The sequence below is a fragment of the Ranitomeya variabilis genome, chromosome 2, assembly GCF_051348905.1.
Source record: "Ranitomeya variabilis isolate aRanVar5 chromosome 2, aRanVar5.hap1, whole genome shotgun sequence".
NCBI lineage: Eukaryota > Metazoa > Chordata > Amphibia > Anura > Dendrobatidae > Ranitomeya > Ranitomeya variabilis.
Genome location: NC_135233.1, coordinates 220,049,574 through 220,069,417, shown reverse-complemented (window position 1 = coordinate 220,069,417; position 19,844 = coordinate 220,049,574). Strand labels below are relative to the sequence as shown.

General features: G+C 45.0%; 1 protein-coding gene across 1 annotated transcript in view; it reads left to right on the top strand.

The window, feature by feature from the left end:
* The window catches only part of LOC143804977 (5'-nucleotidase domain-containing protein 2-like), a 28,212-nt gene extending 9,687 nt beyond the window's left edge, over positions 1-18,525 (top strand). The window contains exons 4-14 of the mRNA XM_077283660.1: positions 45-100; positions 318-411; positions 2,957-3,085; positions 6,673-6,733; positions 8,904-9,006; positions 9,520-9,621; positions 10,872-10,953; positions 14,215-14,301; positions 14,388-14,528; positions 14,902-14,966; positions 18,037-18,525. Coding sequence (XP_077139775.1) covers positions 45-100; positions 318-411; positions 2,957-3,085; positions 6,673-6,733; positions 8,904-9,006; positions 9,520-9,621; positions 10,872-10,953; positions 14,215-14,301; positions 14,388-14,528; positions 14,902-14,966; positions 18,037-18,298 — 1,182 coding nt within the window. The 3' untranslated portion in view covers positions 18,299-18,525. The remainder of the gene's footprint in view (positions 1-44; positions 101-317; positions 412-2,956; positions 3,086-6,672; positions 6,734-8,903; positions 9,007-9,519; positions 9,622-10,871; positions 10,954-14,214; positions 14,302-14,387; positions 14,529-14,901; positions 14,967-18,036) is intronic.
* The last annotated feature ends 1,319 nt before the right edge of the window (positions 18,526-19,844 follow it).

Genomic DNA, 19,844 nt, shown 5'->3' with positions numbered 1-19,844 from the left:
TTATCCTCTTGGTAGACCATGTGTTGCATTCTGTCTTGGTGCAGGGGCTGCTGATGAAGATAGACGCCTACCACTACATCGAGCTGGGCACAGTATACAGGTGAGGTACCATGGGCCTTTGCTGTGATGTGACTTAAGTTTTGGAAGTTCTGTTCACGTGGCGTAAATGTTCTCACATGCACATGACATGTTGCCGTCAGGGTTTTATTTTTTTAATCGTGCAGATTCCCCTCTTCTTTTTCTTCTTTGTGTGGTGTGTTCACCGTCCCCTTCATATTGTGACGTTAATCTGTTCTGCCTCCCTCCCCAATCACTAGGGGCCTGAAGCCGGTCCCTGATGAGGAGGTGATTGAGCTGTACCAGGGAACACACCACATCCCACTGCACCAGGTCAGCGGGTTCTACGGCAAGGTAAGGACCCACCATGCTTTTTGAGACTGACGTGTTCAATTTGGCTACAGACCAATCAGATCTTTTTAACGAGGAGGGAGGGGGGACATGGAAACTACATTTCTAGATAACAAATTCTTTCTTCCTTTTTGGTGAACCTTTTATTTTTGGCAACATGTCCAGTGCCTGGATAAGGTGTTATCTGAGCATGCTCGGGTTCTAACGGAGTGTTTTCGGCGTGCTCGAATAATATGTTTGAGTCCCCACAGCTGCATGTCTCATGACTGTTCGACACCCGCAAGACATACAGTGCCTACAAGTAGTATTCAACCCCCTGCAGATTTAGCAGGTTTAATAAGATGCAAATAAGTTAGACTTCAAACAAGAGCAGGATTTATTAACAGATGCATAAATCTTACAAACCAAAAAGGTTTTGTTGCTCAGTTAAATTTTTATAAATTTTAAACATAAAAGTGTGGGTCAATTATTATTCAACCCCTAGGTTTAATATTTTGTGGAATAACCTTTGTTTGCAATTACAGCTAATAATCGTCTTTTATAAGACCTGATCAGGCCGGCACAGGTCTCTGGAGTTATCTTGGCCCACTCCTCCATGCAGATCTTCTCCAAGTTATCTAGGTTCTTTGGGTGTCTCATGTGGACTTTAATCTTGAGCTCCTTCCACAAGTTTTCAATTGGGTTAAGGTCAGGAGACTGACTAGGCCACTGCAACACCTTGATTTTTTTGCCTCTTGAACCAGGCCTTGGTTTTCTTGGCTGTGTGCTTTGGGTAGTTGTCTTGTTGGAAGATGAAATGACGACCCATCTTAAGATCCTTGATGGAGGAGCAGAGGTTCTTGGCCAAAATCTCCAGGTAGGCCGTGCTATCCATCTTCCCATGGATGCGGACCAGATGGCCAGGCCCCTTGGCTGAGAAACAGCCCCACAGCATGATGCTGCCACCACCATGCTTGATTGTAGGGATGGTATTCTTGGGGTCGTATGCAGTGCCATCCAGTCTCCAAACGTCACGTGTGTGGTTGGCACCAAAGATCTCGATCTTGGTCTCATCAGACCAGAGAACCTTGAACCAGTCGGTCTCAGAGTCCTCCAAGTGATCATGAGCAAACTGTAGACGAGCCTTGACATGACGCTTTGAAAGTAAAGGTACCTTACGGGCTCGTCTGGAACGGAGACCATTGCGGTGGAGTACGTTACTTATGGTATTGACTGAAACCAATGTCCCCACTGCCATGAGATCTTCCCGGAGCTCCTTCCTTATTGTCCTTGGGTTAGCCTTGACTCTTCGGACAAGCCTGGCCTCGGCACGGGAGGAAACTTTCAAAGGCTGTCCAGGCCATGGAAGGCTAACAGTAGTTCCATAAGCCTTCCACTTCCGGATGATGCTCCCAACAGTGGAGACAGGTAGGCCCAACTCCTTGGAAAGAGTTTTGTGCCCCTTGCCAGCCTTGTGACCCTCTTGTCTCTGATGGCCTTGGAATGCTCCTTTGTCTTTCCCATGTTGACCATGTATGAGTGCTGTTCACAAGTTTGGGGAGGGTCTTAAATAGTCAGAAAGGCTGGAAAAAGAGATAATTAATCCAAACATGTGAAGCTCATTGTTCTTTGTGCCTGAACTACTTCTTAATACTTTAGGGGGAACCAAACAGAATTCTGGTGGGTTGAGGGGTTGAATAATAAATGACCCTCTGAAAAGACTTTTCACAATTTTAAACAAAAATAAACAAAGAAATAACATTCTTTTTTGCTGCAGTGCATTTCACACTTCCAGGCTGATCTACAGTCCAAATGTCACAATGCCAAGTTAATTCCAAATGTGTAAAGCTGCTAAATCTGCAGGGGGTTGAATACTACTTGTAGGCACTGTACAGGGATTGTCTAACAAACAGCCGCGAGACATGGAGCCGCGGGGACTCAAACATATCATTCGAAGATGCCGATGACTCTCGGCTAGCACCTGAGCATGCTCAGATAACACCTTATCACAACACACATCACTACTTGGTAGTTGTATATCTAATTGAATATCGAAAGGGGGTTTTATATATCCATTTTTTAAAAACTGATCTATGAGGCTCATGTGTCCTATTCTCCACCTTCTGCAGATCCGCCCCTGCCATTAATCTATAGGTATCTGTTAAATACTGAAGACCTACTTTGTACTTCAGTGTTACATCCTATTATTTATTTAGTTATTTTTTTCATTGATCCATTAAAATAAATCAGTGGACAAGTAAAAGGTTCAAACAATTTGCCTGCTTCAGTAGTTGAGAAAAAACAAAACTGAGAAACTGTCCATAATACAGCTTTATGCTACATCCACTTGTCTCGGTCAGAGTACAGACTGATGGACGGACTGACTGCTGATCTCCTGACCTGCACGCCAGTCTTGTAGGTTAAGGCTAAGCCATTTCATGCATGGTCTGATCTTGGACTGAAACAAATGATGTGTGAATCTGACCCTAGATGCTGCTGCTGGATAATTTTTGGACTTTGGAACCAGCTGTATTTCGATCACTTCTGACCTTGTGTTCTCTCCTGCCAGGGTCCCTCTATTAAACAGTACATGGACATCTTCTCTCTGCCTGAGATGACCCTCCTGGCCGTGGCCAATGACTTTTTCCTCAGCAATGACATTGACTATGACCCTGTCCATCTCTACAAGGATGTCACGGTGAGGAGTTGGCTCTTTCATACTGACTGCTGATCGGTCCATTCCTGACATTGCCCTATCTGAATTCATGTCACCCATACAAATTAGGAACAGTCTGATATAACTTTTTTTTTTTTAACCCCTACTCCCCCCGAACAGAGGCTTGGGCATGATTATTTTGATCTTCTCCCTTGGTTCGGTCTCTTGCTCCCAGCTAGGCGCACTGCCGGCCGTTGCTCGCTTGCGTTTGTGTGACTGAAGTCTAGAACTGTACACTCTGGGGAAAGTGTGAATGAGAACTTCTTCTGTTTTTGGAGAGGACTGTGGGTTGATTCCACTTTGTTTTTTGTTTTTTTTGTTTGTTTTTCACACATGGAGGGCAAAAACCCACACTTCAGCCTCAAACCAGCGTAGACTGGAAATGCAGTGCTGAGGTGGCGGGGGATTTGAGGAAGCTTCTGTCCTTGTTTTGGTTTGCTGTGGGTTCCCTCCTCCTCCTCTCACCGCAGGATTTGGGTGGGTTACTGTGCCTCAGCCTGAGGAGAACATGGTGTGCCAGAAAATGAGGCGGGGTGTGACGTCTCCGGGCGCAGATGTTTATTATCTCTCCAGTAAGGGGAGACTTTCTCGGTCAGGGAGATCTGGGGGGTTGGGAAAGAAGGAGGCAGGCTGATGAGAGGAAACGTATGCAGGCATGGCCGGCTGTCTTTGTTTTTTGCACTTTTTGTCTCTTTCTGGCATATATTGTGCTTTGCATCTTGCTCGTTGGCTGCAGCAGAATGGCTAAAGGATTACATGCTGGGACTTTATTTTTACCTGGGGGAGAGGTGTGTCGCTGATCCCTGACCCAACCCTGCAGCTGAGGGTGCAGCTCTGGGAGTCACATTCTCTTCACACCTGTTTTGGGCTTTCTAGTGTACGTGCCCGAAGTCATAATATAGAGATGGAGGCTGAACGGTGAAGAACACGATGGACGAGGGTCAATTGGCCACGGGCTCTTGTAGGGTCAGGAGGTAATAAATGGCATTTATGACTGTCAGGAGCTGAGCTTTTTTCTTTCCCCTGCTTTTTAAGGTACATGGCAGCTTGTTTCTTCTACCCTTTTTTTTGTTTTTGTTTTTTTTGTTTGTTTTGTGTGGGGGTTACTTCAAGGGTTTTGGTATACCACTTTGGGTCCATCAGCATTTCATTATATAACCTTGTCACTTTGACAGGACAATCATAAGATAAGGCTCAGCCCTGCTACCAGTAATAGAGGTGTGAACAGAGCCTTAATTTATGTAGCATAGCCTACTCCGTTGTCTCCTGTCCATTGGATAGGTGCCAATAGTTAGATAATGGCGGGTCAAACCACAGAGGTCCTCATTAGTGATGAGGGAACGTGCTCTGATGAGGTGTTATCTGAGCATGCTCGAGTGCCAACCGTGTCATGTTGGACAGCTGCAACACATGCAGGGAGTGCCTGTTTATGTGTAACAGCGGCGAGACATGCAGCAGCGGGCACTCGAACATCGTATTCGAGCATGCGGAAGACACTAAGTTGGCAAATGAGCATGCTGAGAACACCTTATCAGGGCAGTCTGGGATGCCTCTTTAAAGGGGCTGACCACTTGTAGGTGGCTTGGCTATTTATAATGACCATCATATATACCTGAGGACATAGTTTGGGTCAGGAGATCCACAGCTGGTTCAAGCTTTGACCACAAAATGCAGATGTGTGAATTTGGCTAAAATAGCCTTGAGCTTCCATATGCTCTTTAGATGGCTCAGCCGGACCGTCGTTGGGTTGGCATCGGTCTCTCCCATACACAGGAGGACTTCTTCAGTTAAGATCTCCTGTGTTCTCTTTGAGAACGGGTATCGGGCGCTTCTGGTGGCAGCGTACCTTTCTGGGAAAAGGATTGACAATCTGACATGTTGGCCCCCATTCATATTGAGTTGTCAGCCAAACCCATCAATGTCGGCAGATTTGGCCAATGTTAGTCGGTGTATGGTGGCTTTAGAATAAAATTTGCCCTATTGTAAATGGCCACCATTTATGTCATGATTTGACCAAAACATGTAGCATAAAAGTGAAAACAGGTCTCTGGTTGCTAAAGACCGGCCATACTGTCCACTGTGAGCCCTCCTCTGCTCTAAGAGGGTATCTGTAAGTGGACCCTCTGATGCTAGAACGTGGGTATCACATTGGTTCACTGGTATTCACCCCAGCAATAAGAAGAACTATACTACATTTCTAATTGGAGGTATTTGCTACTATTATTTCACCTACTACATATTGGGATAGGATCATGGAGATGATCATGAGAATACCTCTTTTAAAGGCTTAGTCTGTAGACTGTTTTTTGTCCTTGGGGTTTTTGTTTGTTTTTCTTTTTTTCCTCCTATTTGTACCCCTTTAAGACTTTTGCATGTATTGCCTTGGGAAGTAATATTCATCCTCGTCTTGGTGCTTAGTTCTTAGTTGTCAGGGAAGGGTCGGGTCTTAGGAGGGTCTCTGTAGGAGCTCATATATACAGCATTGATTTAATCCATGTGTAGGCGGAAGAGGCTGCCTGTGTTTGGTCATGTCCCAGAATCTCTCAAATATCTGGAATTATTTACACTGGGGGTAGAAGGGATTTCTTGAAAAACAAAAATGTAATATTAGAAGCCCTGTCACTCGCTGTGTGTGTGTGTATATATATATATATATATATATATATATATATATATATATATATATATATATATATATATATATATATATATATATATATATATATATATATATATATATATATATATATATATATTTATTTTATTTTTTTTTTTCCCCCTAAACCCATTGTCTTTTCTTCCTGCTCCTCTCCTCCGTTCCTGAGATATGACCCCTCTTCCCTCTACATAGATCTAGTCTTCCTAGACAAGTGGGCGTGACCCTAAATAACACACCCACATCAAAGTAAAGGGCTACACCCAGTTGGCTAAAATACTAGATCTCTATAGAACAGAATATTGTATTTCAGGAACAAACAAGTCTGATTCAGGAGATCGGTGGCATTTACTCCTGATACAAATAAATAAATACATCTGGCAAGTGACGGGTCATCTGTATGTAGAGCTACACTTGCTATTAAAGTGGACCTTGGGGTTTCTCACCAAGATGACAAATGCTTCATTAGGGAACAGGCAAAATAAGTATTAGAGGGTCTGCTGCTCGGTAACGTTCCCTCCCGATGTAAAAACTGAGAGCTTATATTAAGGTCCTGTGCTAAATAAAGGGCCATTCCTGTAATTCTACCTCCTACCTGCAGTGGCCGCTGTTGGCTTTCTCCAACCATAGCTGATCACTGATCACCAAACACATGGGGAAAGAATAATCGCTGACTAAACCACTTACAGTTGGGAAATCTAGAAGAAGCGTTCGGTTTCCATTAAACTATGTATGAAATGCTTCCTACTATACCCTGGAACCTACTGATGGGTGTATTGGGACATTGACTAGTCCTGGCCCCAATAGAGCGCACAAAGTAATACAGCGATGGTGAAAATGTGCGATACCGCCTTATAGAGGATGTATAACCTGCCATGTAACGAGCTCACGTCCTGCACATGCTCTCTTCCAGGATGCCATCCGCGACGTTCACATTAAGGGATTTATGTACAAGTGGATCATGGCGGATCTCGGTGAGTAAAGTGCCCGCATTACCTGTGTAATCTGACCGGCACATGGCGGAGCGAATTGTGGCCTATAAAAGGTGTCTGGACCCACTGATGTCAGCAGGACCAGATCTCTTGCATGTATTGGGGGTGGGTGGGCTCCTTTGACACTTGCTCCTTCTTGCCCCCCTAGAAGTACTTGGCAGCAGAGGGTTTTTTCAGTTTGAAGAGTATGCACACTCAACAAAGATGAGCATGCATGTGTGCGAAGTCCGAAAGCCTATAGGTCTGTGGTCGTCATCCCACTTGGCGTTCAGCCTGGTAGGGACGGCATTAGTTCTCGGTCCATATACACCCTGTGGTGCCCGGGCTGATCACGGGTCTCCTGATCTTACACCCCCTTATGTAGGAGTCTGTATGTTTAGGTCTGGAGACCCTCCCTGCAGCTCCCCCAGACTGTACTGGCTGTCTGAACGTGGCCTTAAAATGCATTTCTAGGATACGCATCCCCTTCAGTAAAATATGGCAGTAAATTGGAGGGAAAAAAATATCTTTCTAAAACAAAATTAATATTTTTAGTTATATATTTCCCTTATCTCCTCCCCTCCCCCCCCCCATGGCCACTGTGGTCTGTAGGTACAGTAAATGACACTAGCTGTAATAGAGAGAAGCCCTCCATGGTCGGTCTTTCTTCACTACTTGTGCTATTCTGACAGCCTGAACAAACTGCTGCAGTGTAAAGGCCCCGTCTCACATAGCGATTTACCAACGATCACGACCAGCGATACGACCTGGCCGTGATCGTTGGTAAGTCGCTGTGTGGTCGCTGGGGAGCTGTCACACAGACCGCTCTCTCCAGCGACCAACGATCAGGGGAACGACTTCGGCATCGTTGAAACTGTCTTCAACGATGCCGAAGTCCCCCTGCAGCACCCGGGTAACCAGGGTAAACATCGGGTTACTAAGCGCAGGGCCGCGCTTAGTAACCCGATGTTTACCCTGGTTACCAGCGTAAATGTAAAAAAAAACAAACAGTACATACTCGCCTTTCGGTGTCCAGGTCCCTTGCCGTCTGCTTCCTGCTCTCACTGAGATCCGGCCGTACAGTGAGAGCAGAGCGCAGCGGTGACGTCACTGCTGTGCTCTCACTTCTCACTGTACGGCCGGATCTCAGTGAGAGCAGGAAGCAGACGGCAAGGGACCTGGACACCGAAAGGCGAGTATGTACTGTTTGTTTTTTTTTACATTTACGCTGGTAACCAGGGTAAACATCGGGTTACTAAGCGCGGCCCTGCGCTTAGTAACCCGATGTTTACCCTGGTTACCAGTGAAGACATCGCTGGATCGGTGTCACACACACCGATTCAGTGATGTCAGCGGGGCCTCAACGACCAAAAAAAGGTCCAGGCCATTCCGACACGACCAGCGATCTCGCAGCAGGGGCCTGATCGCTGGTACGTGTCACACATAGCGAGATCGCTATGGAGGTCGCTGTTGCGTCACAAAACTTGTGACTCAGCAGCGATCTCGCTAGCGATCTCGCTATGTGAGACGGGGCCTTAAAGCATGGGGGAGATGTGGCAATTACCAGACAGGAGTTTGTTTTGGCATTGATTCCAATCACTAATCAAAAACTTATTGAGCATCAGCCAACATTAGGGTCATTCTGCTGTTATTTATGGTGCTAGTATTTTACATGGGACTGCAGGAGGTTACGTGTTAGAAGCCCCGGACTCTGCTACATGAGCTCCTGATATCCTGACCCTGGTGACTCCTTCCCTTTCTCTTGCTCTGACGGAGGCTGATGTATTGGTGGGTGGACAATGGCCCTAAGGGGGGGGATGGGGACTGTCGGCTAAATCCCATAAACAATGTCCCCTTTCAGCAGCGCATGACTGTAAAATCCTTGATCCTCACAAGGGTCACTCATTAGCCCTGAGGGTAAACTTGTTATTGGCCATGAGGGTCACTAATACACCCAGACTAAAGTTTAGTTTTCTTGCATTCTTGTGTTTGAATCTTCACTCCCCCCACCCCTGTCACATCACATGTCTGACCCGAGGGCTGGCCGCATTGTATTACAGCAATGTCATTGGCTGTCACCGACTTTCCAAAACTTCTGAAAGCAACTTTACAGAAACAATTAAATATATATAATTTTTTTTAATTTATTTAATATAACCTTTTCCGTTTCCAGAGAAGTACATCCTCCGAGGGGACGAGACGTACGCCGTCCTGCACCGCTTGGCCAGTGAGGGCAGGAAGCTTTTCCTCATCACCAACAGCCCTTTCAGTTTTGTGTAAGTTGTGTATAGTCGTGCTGGTCAGTCAGCGTGGATTACGGGGGGCACGGACTGAATGACCGCCCTCCATCCTGGGGCTGCAGGTTGAGGACCGATTGGGGTCATGGCAGAAGCCGCTCATGGGGCCTCCGGACAGGCAACGACGATTTGGACACGTTACGTCACATATGGATGTCCAGTATCATGGGCATAAACAATTAGTAATGGGGTCTGCTATGGGCTCAGCCCCTCTAACTCCTTCCTGATAAAGCCAATTTCCATGCGTTTTTTTCTTCTCATCTTACACCTTTTGGAATAATAGGGTAGAAGAAAAGAAAACCTGACTGTCCCAACTCTTGTGCCACGTATCTCCAGGATATTTCATGCTGCAAAGTCCTTTTTCCCTTCCACGATTCCCGTGTGGTTGTTCTGTAAAAGGAGATATATATTATATTATTACTTATATTATATTGTGTCTGCTCCAAGCTGAATGTGGTTTTAGTAATTTGTTCTTGTCCTCCCTCCCCACAGAGATAAAGGCATGAAGTACATGGTGGGCAAGGACTGGAGGGACTTCTTTGATGTTGTGATTGTTCAAGCGGACAAACCCCATTTCTTCAATGACTGCATTAAGTAAGTTCCTGTCTGGTCCCCATAGTATACGGTCAGTGGGATCAGACCCTGCCGCCATGAGGTGGGCACGCCAGTGCACATGTTGGGGATGACTGGGGACTAGGCTAACCAGAAGAACCTGTCCTGTAGGAGCTTAGTTATTGTATAATGTTCTCTTCACGGTATTGTAAGATCTTCTTGTAGTCAGTGACCGAGAACCGTCATTATTTGCTTCCATGGGATGGGAATCCTGTCCTGGCCATGAGATGGGCTCAATATTGTATAATGGTAGTTATGAGAGACCAGGACAGCGCCATCGTCTGGAAGTAAACAGGCATCACATTCACTGGTGGAAAGCAGAGCTGGTGTCTTCTGAAGGGTGAAGTGATCGCAGGAGGAAATCTAACACACGAACGCTTTTCTGAAAATGCAAATCCGTTAATGCTGCTGTAGGTGATCTGCATGGGACGGCTGCCATGGAAATGCAGACCCCCTAATGTGTGATACTACAGTCTGAGCACGGACTGGCCGCGGGACTGCCAACTCAAACGTGACCACTACAAAGCTGTTGTGCTCAGGTCAGGAGACCCTCGGTCGGACCGTGCACCGTGGTCCATGCTCAGACAGTGTTGCATGAGTCCGTAATCTGAGATGTTTGCAAGTCGCGTGGGCAGAATAGTGGTTTACAGGACTGTGCAAGGCTCAGCTTCTCCTGTGGGGACGCAGCAGGAAAATCAGTTTTTTTTTTGTTTGTTTTTTTTTTTGGGGGGGGGGGGGGGTGTTTGCACCCCCTCCCCCTCCCCCTCAGCCATGGGGACTCGAACATATTATCCGAGCACGCCTGAGATCCTCGGATAACACTTTATAGGAGCACGCTCTCTGATCACCACTTGCATCCATTCATTCCCCATGTGTTATCTCGCTGCAGCATGTCCACACACATGACCGTTGCATCCAATCCCAGGCCTAAGTTGTAAGATTGCAGGCCTGTGATTGGTTGCCTCAGTCATGTGATGTGAGCGCTGTGGCAAGTAAACAAGTGACTGTGTTGGACTTGTTCCATCTTCAGTGCCGGAGGATAATTGTGTGACCCTGATGGCTTTTGCTCTCCCCCAGGTTTGGGGCGGGTTTCCTGCTCACGTCTTCAGCGCTCTGAGTCTAGACGACAAGGGAAATGTGACGTCCGAATAGAAGGACTGCGTTCTCTTGGTTCTGGATGATGGTTTTCTTGCTGATACAAAAAGGAGTTTATTATTAGATGTGTTTTGTAGACCCTTCCGCCGAGTGGATGGGAACGGGGACCTGAAGTGGGACAGGATTACCAAACTGGAGAAGGGGCAAGTCTACAAACAGGTACGGCTCATCGACGGGGGCGGTGACTCCGAAACAAGGGGGCATGCGAGGACCGACACCTTAACAGGGCATTACTAGAATATGCCATCACTTACTGGTAATTAGTAGTCTGTCCATAAGGCCCCCAATCCTGAGAATAAAGGGGCTGCAGTGCTGATTCAAAACTGCATATTTTTTTCTTTGCACATTGGCGCCGCCTGGGGGTCCTAATCATTTTAATGGGTCTGTGAGGGACCAGAAAGAATGAAGGACCTGGCACTGAAGCCTCTCTAGTCTCAGGATCAGCGGAGATTCCGGAAGTCAGACTTTTGCAGGAAAAAAAACGATTTGATACTCTCTTGCAAAATATATATATATATATATATATATATATATATATATATATATATATATATATATATATATATATATATATATATATATATATATATATATATATATATATATATATATATATATATATATATTTTTTTTTTTTTTTTTTTTTCGCGATTTAGACCAAAGTGCAAAATTAATTTGGATCTTCTGTATCAGACTTTTTGCATGTGCTAACATTTCAGCTGCCCAGTTTGACTACAGCTGTTCACTGGCACAATAGTGCGGAGTCACACATCTGCCTGCTTCACCTCCCAGCACCGTCACATTTGATCCTGACCTCCGACAGCTATTTTGGCAGCAGGGCGCCCCTGGGGGGTCACGTCTCCATCCTGCTCCTCTTCACACCCAGCAGGAAAGCGTCAGCTGTGCATACGTGGACCTGCTGCCGTTCCTCTGGATATTACAGGATGTTTCTCTTGGGACTGGAAGTCTCCCGGCTTTGGCCCCAGTCCAGGCCCATGGGGTGTGTGTGTGTGCGCGCGCGGTTTTTTTTATTTTCCTCCCCCACCCATTTAAAGAGGGACCTGTGTCTCCTCCGCTGCTTACAGATGTGAACATACACTGAACCAGAGGACTATTTAAAGTATTTAGCTCTCCAAGCCCTTATGTTATGTTTCTGTAAAGAAGGCCTGCCGGTCCGGAGATGGTGGGGGTAGTATATGGGTGCGCCCCGGAGCTGTCGGGCAGTACATGTGTGCGCCCTGGAGCTGGCCCCTTGTTTTGCTGTCATGGTTGAGGAGTTTGGTTGTTATCTTGCAGCTCAGGGTGGAGTTCCCGCCCCATGTATCTGCAGAACTGTGACATTGAGATAGATTATATATCTATCAATTTTTTTTATTTTTATTTTTTTTGTGTACCCTCCGTCTGTCATGTCACCTGAGTGATTGCGTATTTGCTGATCTTTTCACCATGATGCCCTCTTGTCACTGCTAGATTTGCCATGTTGTCACATGTTTTAGTTTTCACATCCTGCAGGGTGCAATCTGTATAAAGCCCAGCAGAAGAAAGGGATAACAGGTTTTTCTGTGTGTTTTTTTTTTTTTTTTTTTTTTTTGTTTGGGGGTGGGATTTATTTCTCACATTGTAATTTAAATATTATGGCCGGAAAGTGTTAACATAAAGCAATTTATTTTCTGGGGTCCGTCTCCTCAAGCATTCCAAATACCATTTGGAAAGGTGTGTGTGTGTGTGTGTATATATATATATATATATATATATATATATATATATATATATAAAAAAAAAATATATATATATATATATATATATATATATATAAGTCAGAAGTTCTCCATGCTCTGGTAAATGGAGAAGCCCCCAGAGCTGTGAGGTTCTAGGTGTTACCCCCCCACATTCCCACATGCCTCACCTGTATTGGCTACTGAATAATAATATTATTATTATTATTTATTTATATAGCGCCAACATATTCCGCAGCACTTTACAATTAAGCGGGGACATGTACAGACAATAAATTCAGTACAAGTTAAGACAATTTCAAAATTTAAACAGTGACATTAGGAGTGAGGTCCCTGCTCGCAAGCTTACAATCTACAAGGAAATGGGGGGGACACAATAGGTGAAAGTGCTCGTTATTTCTGGTCTGGAAATTATAATAAATAGGGACAATATTCAACCTCTGTCTTCCAGTATCTTTCCCTCTTCATTTAAGCATGCCATCATACATCCATTACTTAAAAAAAATCCCTCAATCAAAACTGTGCTGCTAACTATAGACCTGTCTGTAATCTTCGCTTCATCTCTAAACTCCTCGAATGCCTGGTCCACTCCCATCTAATCTGCTATCTCTCAGATAACTCTTCTCGACCCTCTTTAATCCAGTTTCCGCTCTTTACACTCTACTGAAACTGCCCTCACTAAAGTCTCTAATGATCTACTAACAGCTAAATCTAATGGCCACTACTGATTCTTCTGGATCTCTCTGCAGCATTTGACACTGGATCATCAGCTCCTCCTCACTATGCTCCCCTCCATTGGCCTCATGGACACCTTTCTCTCCTGGTTCTCCTCCTATCTCTCTTACCGATCCTTCACTGTATGTTTTGCTGGTTCCTCCTCCCCTCTTCTTTCCCTTACTGTTAGGGTTCCTCAAGGATCAGTCCTAAGCACCCTCCTCTTCTCCTTGTATTCTGCATTGTAACAGCAGCCCAGACTAGTGGGGGCAACACCGGACCACCATGTATTTGTGGTGATATCTTTTACATGCATGCGGTAGCTGAGCTGCTGACATCTATTGATACCCACAAACAAGATGGATGGCATTCATGGATCTATTGATGCAGTGGAGAAGACATTGTCCATGTAGAAGAATCTATAAATCTTGACATGCTCAGTAGATGCCCCCACCTAAATAGAATTTTAGTGTTTGTTTTTTTTTCCTTGCTTCCCGGTTTCCCCTCCTGATAGTTCCAGTATTGGAAGTATGCCGCATCCTGGCTACAGAACTGGACTGACTTGAAAGATCTTCTGCATAAATTACAAAGTGCAGGAAGGAAACGCTTCAATGAGTGTCTTGTGCAATAGTCAAGAGGATGCAGTCTCATAGGAAGTGCTCCTCGCTCCGTTATTTGTACGCAGTGGGGCCTGTGCCAAACATCCAGTCTGGCGGGGAAGCTAGAGAACTTAATAAACTTTCTGGGCTTCACTTGTGATTTTAAATGCAGCGGAATAATGTGATTATTGTGTATTGGTACCACGGTGGTGTCCTGATGGTTTACAATGCAGAGCATCTCCTCGTGGGCATGTCCAGTGTGACTGACAGCTGTAGATCTAGCCTAAATGCCATCTAATCTGGGTTTGATGTATGTGTCAAGATCATTATCTATCTTTTTGTTCTCATACATTTTCTCTTCATCCTCCCAGGGTAACTTGTTCGATTTCCTTCGACTGACCGGCTGGCGAGGGTCCAAGGTGCTGTATTTTGGTGACCACCTGTATAGCGATCTGGCCGTAAGTGAGCGGTTATTCTTTATGGGCCAGTAACTAGAATACTCCATGATTTTTAGCAAACCCCTCTGATCATTGTTCTTGTGCAGGATCTGATGCTACGTCATGGATGGAGGACGGGAGCGATTGTGCCGGAGTTGGAAACGGAAACCAAGATTGTCAATACAGAGCAATACTCGCAGTCCTTGACTTGGATGCAGGCGCTTACTGGACTGCTTGAGCGCATGCAGGTAAGCGATGACCATAAATAACAGACCTCCATGTTGGCTATCGAGCACCCATTCTGCCGCTGAAAACTGGTTCTCTTAAAGTGGACTTAAAAGTTTATAAAAGTGTAGAGCTTCATCATGGGTCCGCTTTCAGTCGCAGAATTCTTTGACCTTCCTCCATTTCACACATGGCTGCGCTGAGACTGGACAGCTGCTTCTGGGCTTGGCTTTGAAGACCAGTCTCCTTATTGTCTTCTCCTCCCCACTCTGTTCTTGTTACTTTTGGCCATAAAATCCCATGTGTCTAATTTAAACCAGGTCGATGTTTGTTTGCTGTATGAACACCGGCTTTACAGTTTGTTTGTTTTTTTTTTGGTTTGTTTTTTTCTCCTAGAATTTCCGTGACCCGGTGTCCCAGCAGATTCTTCAAGACTGGATGAAGGAGCGGCAGGAGCTCAGGTACTGATTACTATTCTGACCTAGAAATCTTAGGGTATGTGCACACGTCCGGATTTCTTGCAGAAATTTCCTGAAGAAAACCGGAAATTTTCTGCAAGAAATCCGCATATTTTTTTTTTGCGTTTTTTTCGCGTTTATTTTTTAGCATTCTGCAAGCGTAATTAGCTTGCAGAATGCTAAAGTTTTCCAAGCGATCTGTAGCATCGCTTGGAAAACTGACTGACAGGTTGGTCACACTTGTCAAACATAGTGTTTGACAAGTGTGACCAACTTTTTACTATAGATGCTGCTTATGCAGCATCTATAGTAAAAGAATGTTTAAAAATAAAAAAAATAAAAAAAAATGCTTATACTCACCCAGACGATCTCCTCAGCGGCGTCCGTTCCTCTTCCTATAGCTGGTGTGTGCGCGCAGGACCTTCCATGACGTCGCGGTCATGTGAGCGGTCACATGACCGCTCACGACCAATCACAAGACAGTGACGTCATCACAGGTCCTTCACCGCACACCAGCTATAGGAACCGAAGCGGCAGCATGCAGCGGTGAGGCGGGAACACTGCGGGGGACATCGAAGGTGAGTATCGGACTATTTTTTATTTTAATTCTTTTATTTTTGACCAATTATATGGTGCCCGGTCCGTGGAGGAGAGTCTCCTCTCCTCCACCCTGGGTACCAACCGCACATAATCTGCTTACTTCCCGCATGGTGTGCACAGCCCCGTGCGGGAAGTAAGCAGATCAATGCACTCCTAGGTGTGCGGAATCCCCGCAATTCCGCAAATTTAATGAACATGTTTCTTTTTTTCTCCGCGATGCGATTTTTTTTCGCGGAAAAAATCGCAACATTTGCACAAAAAATGCGGAATACACTGTAAATAATAGGAGGCATATGTTAGCGTTTTTTCCGCGTTTTTATCACGTTTTTATAGCAAAAAAACGCTAAAAATCCTGAACGTGTGCACATGGCCTTACACTCTGGACTCAAGGGAGTCATCATCTTTATCATTATAGGGATTTAGGACCACCATTGAGATTAATTTTCCTGTCTGTGTAATTGATGCGGGTCCCATATCCGTCTCTGTTGTCCTTAGTGGTGAGGTGCTTGGAATTTCCAGACAAATTCAGGTCGTGAAAGGTGCCACCATCTCAAGATGTGACCTGCATATACCGCATAGGAATATCTAACTATGTACGTGGGATAATGTATATTATTAAACCCCATTCTCCTCCAGTCCAGAGCTACAAGTCTTCTAAACATGGTTAAAGGGGCATTCTCATCTTCTACATTTATGATATATGCCATGAATCTATTGTAGATGCACGTCTCAGGCTGGTTTCACACTTGTGTTTTGATCTGCAGCGTTTTTTTTAAAAACGCATGTGGTGAAAAAACGCATGTAAACGCGTGCAAACGCTGCGTTTTTAGACGCATGCATTTTTGCATGGAAAAAAAACCGTGGCGTTTTGACGCGTTTACATGCGTTTTTTTCCTGCGTTTGCGTTTTTGAAACGCATGCAGACAAGTGTGTGACAGCTGCCAATCATCAAAATCAACTAGAAAACCCACTATTAATAGAATTACATAGGGTTAGGGTTAGGATCCCTAGGGTTAGGGTTAGGATTCCTAGGGTTACTAGGGATCCTAACCCTAACCGTTACCCTAGGGATCCTAACCCTAAGGGTTAGGGTTAGGATCCCTAGGGTTACTAGGGATCCTAGGGTTAGGGTTAGGATCCCTAGTAACCCAAGGGTTAGGGTTTTCTTTTTTTTGTGTGTGTTTTCTTGTGTTTTTCTATAGAAACGCATGCGTTTAAAAACGCATGCGTTTACATAAACAGCAATACATTTTTTTGCGGCAAAAAACGCTGCTAGAAATTACTACAGGTTGCATTTCTGCAACTAAACGCACGCGTCAAACGCATGCGTTGCCGAAAACGCGTCAAAACGCATGTTAAACGCATGCGTTTTTTAATGTTAAGTATAGAAAAAAAAACTCATGCGTTTTTTAGCGCTAAAACGCTGCAGATCAAAACGCAAGTGTGAAACCAGCCTCACATGTTGGACCAGCCTTAATCTGAAACTGGGCCCTGATGTATGCCTCTGTTATTTGTATGGAAATTGCAACCTCCTCACCACTGAAAGCGTTTTTGAGATGGATGTGGAACCTGTGCCCACCATACAGTTAAAATGTACTAGATTAAAATGTCTTTAAAAAAAGAAAAAAAAACACTGCCAGCAACAGGTCCTCTTAAACTCTGAATTGTTCTTGCTTATCAAATATCTTATAACAAAAATATCTGAGCTCCCCTGATTCTGCCGGTTTTTCTCGTTTTGCTCTGCGTCGCTCCATTGCAGAGAGATTCTCATTTGTTTCTTCTGGAGCGCAGTATGTGAAATTGCTGTTTGCAGAACTGGGTGCTTCTTCAGTCATCTTTGGGGGGGGGGGGCGCTTTTATCCCTCCCTCTTAGATGCTGCAGATCACTTAGATGCTGCAGATCAACATCTCAACAGCTGTTAGAACAGTCTCTTATGCTGTCGAGCTCTGACTGGAAGTAAGGGGTGAAAGCATACAATCCTAAGAAAAAAACCCTCAAAAGATACACCTAGTTGTGCTACAAGCAGAGATTTCACACTGCGCTCTAGAAGAAACAAATGTTAATATCTCTGCAATGGAGCAGCACAGTGCAAAATGGAAAACTGTGGCATAAACAAGGAAGCTCAGAGATATATATATATATATATATATATATATATATATATATATATATATATATATATATATATATATATATATATATATATATATATATATATATATATATATACATATATATACATATATACAATTTTATTTTTTTCTTCCCCCCCCCCCCCCCAACCTCCGCCTCCTGTTAATTTCACACTGCTGAGGCGTAGAGCAGATTGTACTCAGATGCATCACCAGCGTTCTTAAAGGGCCACTAAAGCTAAACTCCATGGAGCTGCTAATATCTGCTTCTCCCAAATTTAAAGTGGCTGAAAACAGCGAGAAATAGATGACCTATTCTGTGCTTTCTCTTTACTTCCAGAGCCGTGACCAAGAACCTATTTAACCCCCAGTTTGGCAGCATCTTCCGCACCTGCCACAACCCCACATATTTCTCCCGCCGCCTCTGCCGTTTCTCTGACTTGTATATGGCGTCCATCAGCTGCCTCCTCAACTACGACCTGAACTATACCTTCTTCCCTCGCCGCACCCCGTTACAGCACGAGGCGCCTCTATGGATGGACCAGCTGTGCACCGGCTGCATGAAGACGCCCTTCCTGGAGGAGATGGCCCACATCCGCTAGACACGGCAAGGTCGGGGGGGTCTGGACCTCCAGACTAGTGATTGAACTTAATGACTCTGACCTTTTTGGGGAAAATTGATTTTTCTCTGTGCTTGAATGAATAAGCTGGGTAACTGGGTGTACAAAAACTTTATAAGGGTCCATGCATCCTGACCGATGAAACTCAACGCTCCTCAATCGTAATCTGGTTTATGATCCGAGCACAGATCTGACAGTGTTGGGGGGGGGGGGGGGAAATCCACACCCCTCATTTGACCCCTCTCGTTTCCTTACTGGGAAGCATTGTACCACAGCGTATTAGTCTGCATCACTTTTCCCAGGGATGCAGACTATCTGGATTAAATGCAATCGTCCTGAAACTTTGAGCTCGCAGGAGGCTGAATGGCTGCACATGTTCATACAGAAGTGTGAAAGGTTTCGGAATCCGCCACCTGTCATCGGCATCTGCTTTTGCTCTTTGCCGCCCTCCCCGAGCCGCTCCATCCATTCCTAATGACTGCCAAATGCTGATCGGTTTCCACCACATTGGAGGTGGTGTATAAAGAGAATGTGAAAATCTCCCTGGGAGTCATTTAAAGAGATCAGTAAGGATCAAGTGACTTGTTTGCTTTCATGAAATGTTAAAAACTTTTTTAAAAGTTGGAAAAACGCACAATTTTTTTTTTTTAATTCTTAAAGGGTAAAAATCTTAAAATTTCTTAATAAAAAAAAATCTGAGTCATTCAATATATTATCTGTGACTTATGGGAGGGGGAGAACCTGCAGGACCCCATCCGTCCAAAGAACAAACTCCTAAATAAGTGGGGGCTCGGCTGCAATACCGGACACGGCCAATAGATGAGTGGCGCTGTTATCTCCAATTACAAGGATCTTAAGCCATAAAGTTTCACCATGCTGGAAGTGGGGCATTACAGGGCTTATATTTACAGATGTCATTTTTTTTTTTTATTTTGGGTTGGAATACACGTTTGGTATTTGTCCTCAGATATAGCAAGGAAATGTTGGGCCGCATTCACGTATCTGGTCGCGGTCTCCTAATTGGAACTCTAATTCCTCATAGCAGTGGCGTAACTACAAAGTTATGGGCCCCGGTGCGAACTTCCAAATGGGGGGCCCCCCCCCCCCCCCCCCCGCAGCCCTGCCATACAACTCAAGGTAACCCCCATAGAATACAACGCAGCCCCCCTCATAGTGCTCCAATACCGTTGATTATTGCCCCATAGATGCTCCATAGAAAGCTGTGCCATATATAAGGCCGGGGTCACACTAGCGTATTGCATCCGATGCGAGAGCATCGGATGCGATATGCTAATGACCCTCGGTTCCTGCTCGCAGCAGAGCAGGAGCCGAGTGTCATGAGTCTGTGCTCCGATTCTCTCGCACAGGGAGGATCGGAGCACATCTGCGGAGGAGGCGGAGAAATGAATTTCTCCATCTCCTCCATTGCTGGGGTCCGCTTTTAACGCACGTCACTCGGATGATATCCGAGTGGTGTGCGCTGTCTCACTCGCACCCATAGGCTTATATGGGTGCGAGTGAGCCCAGA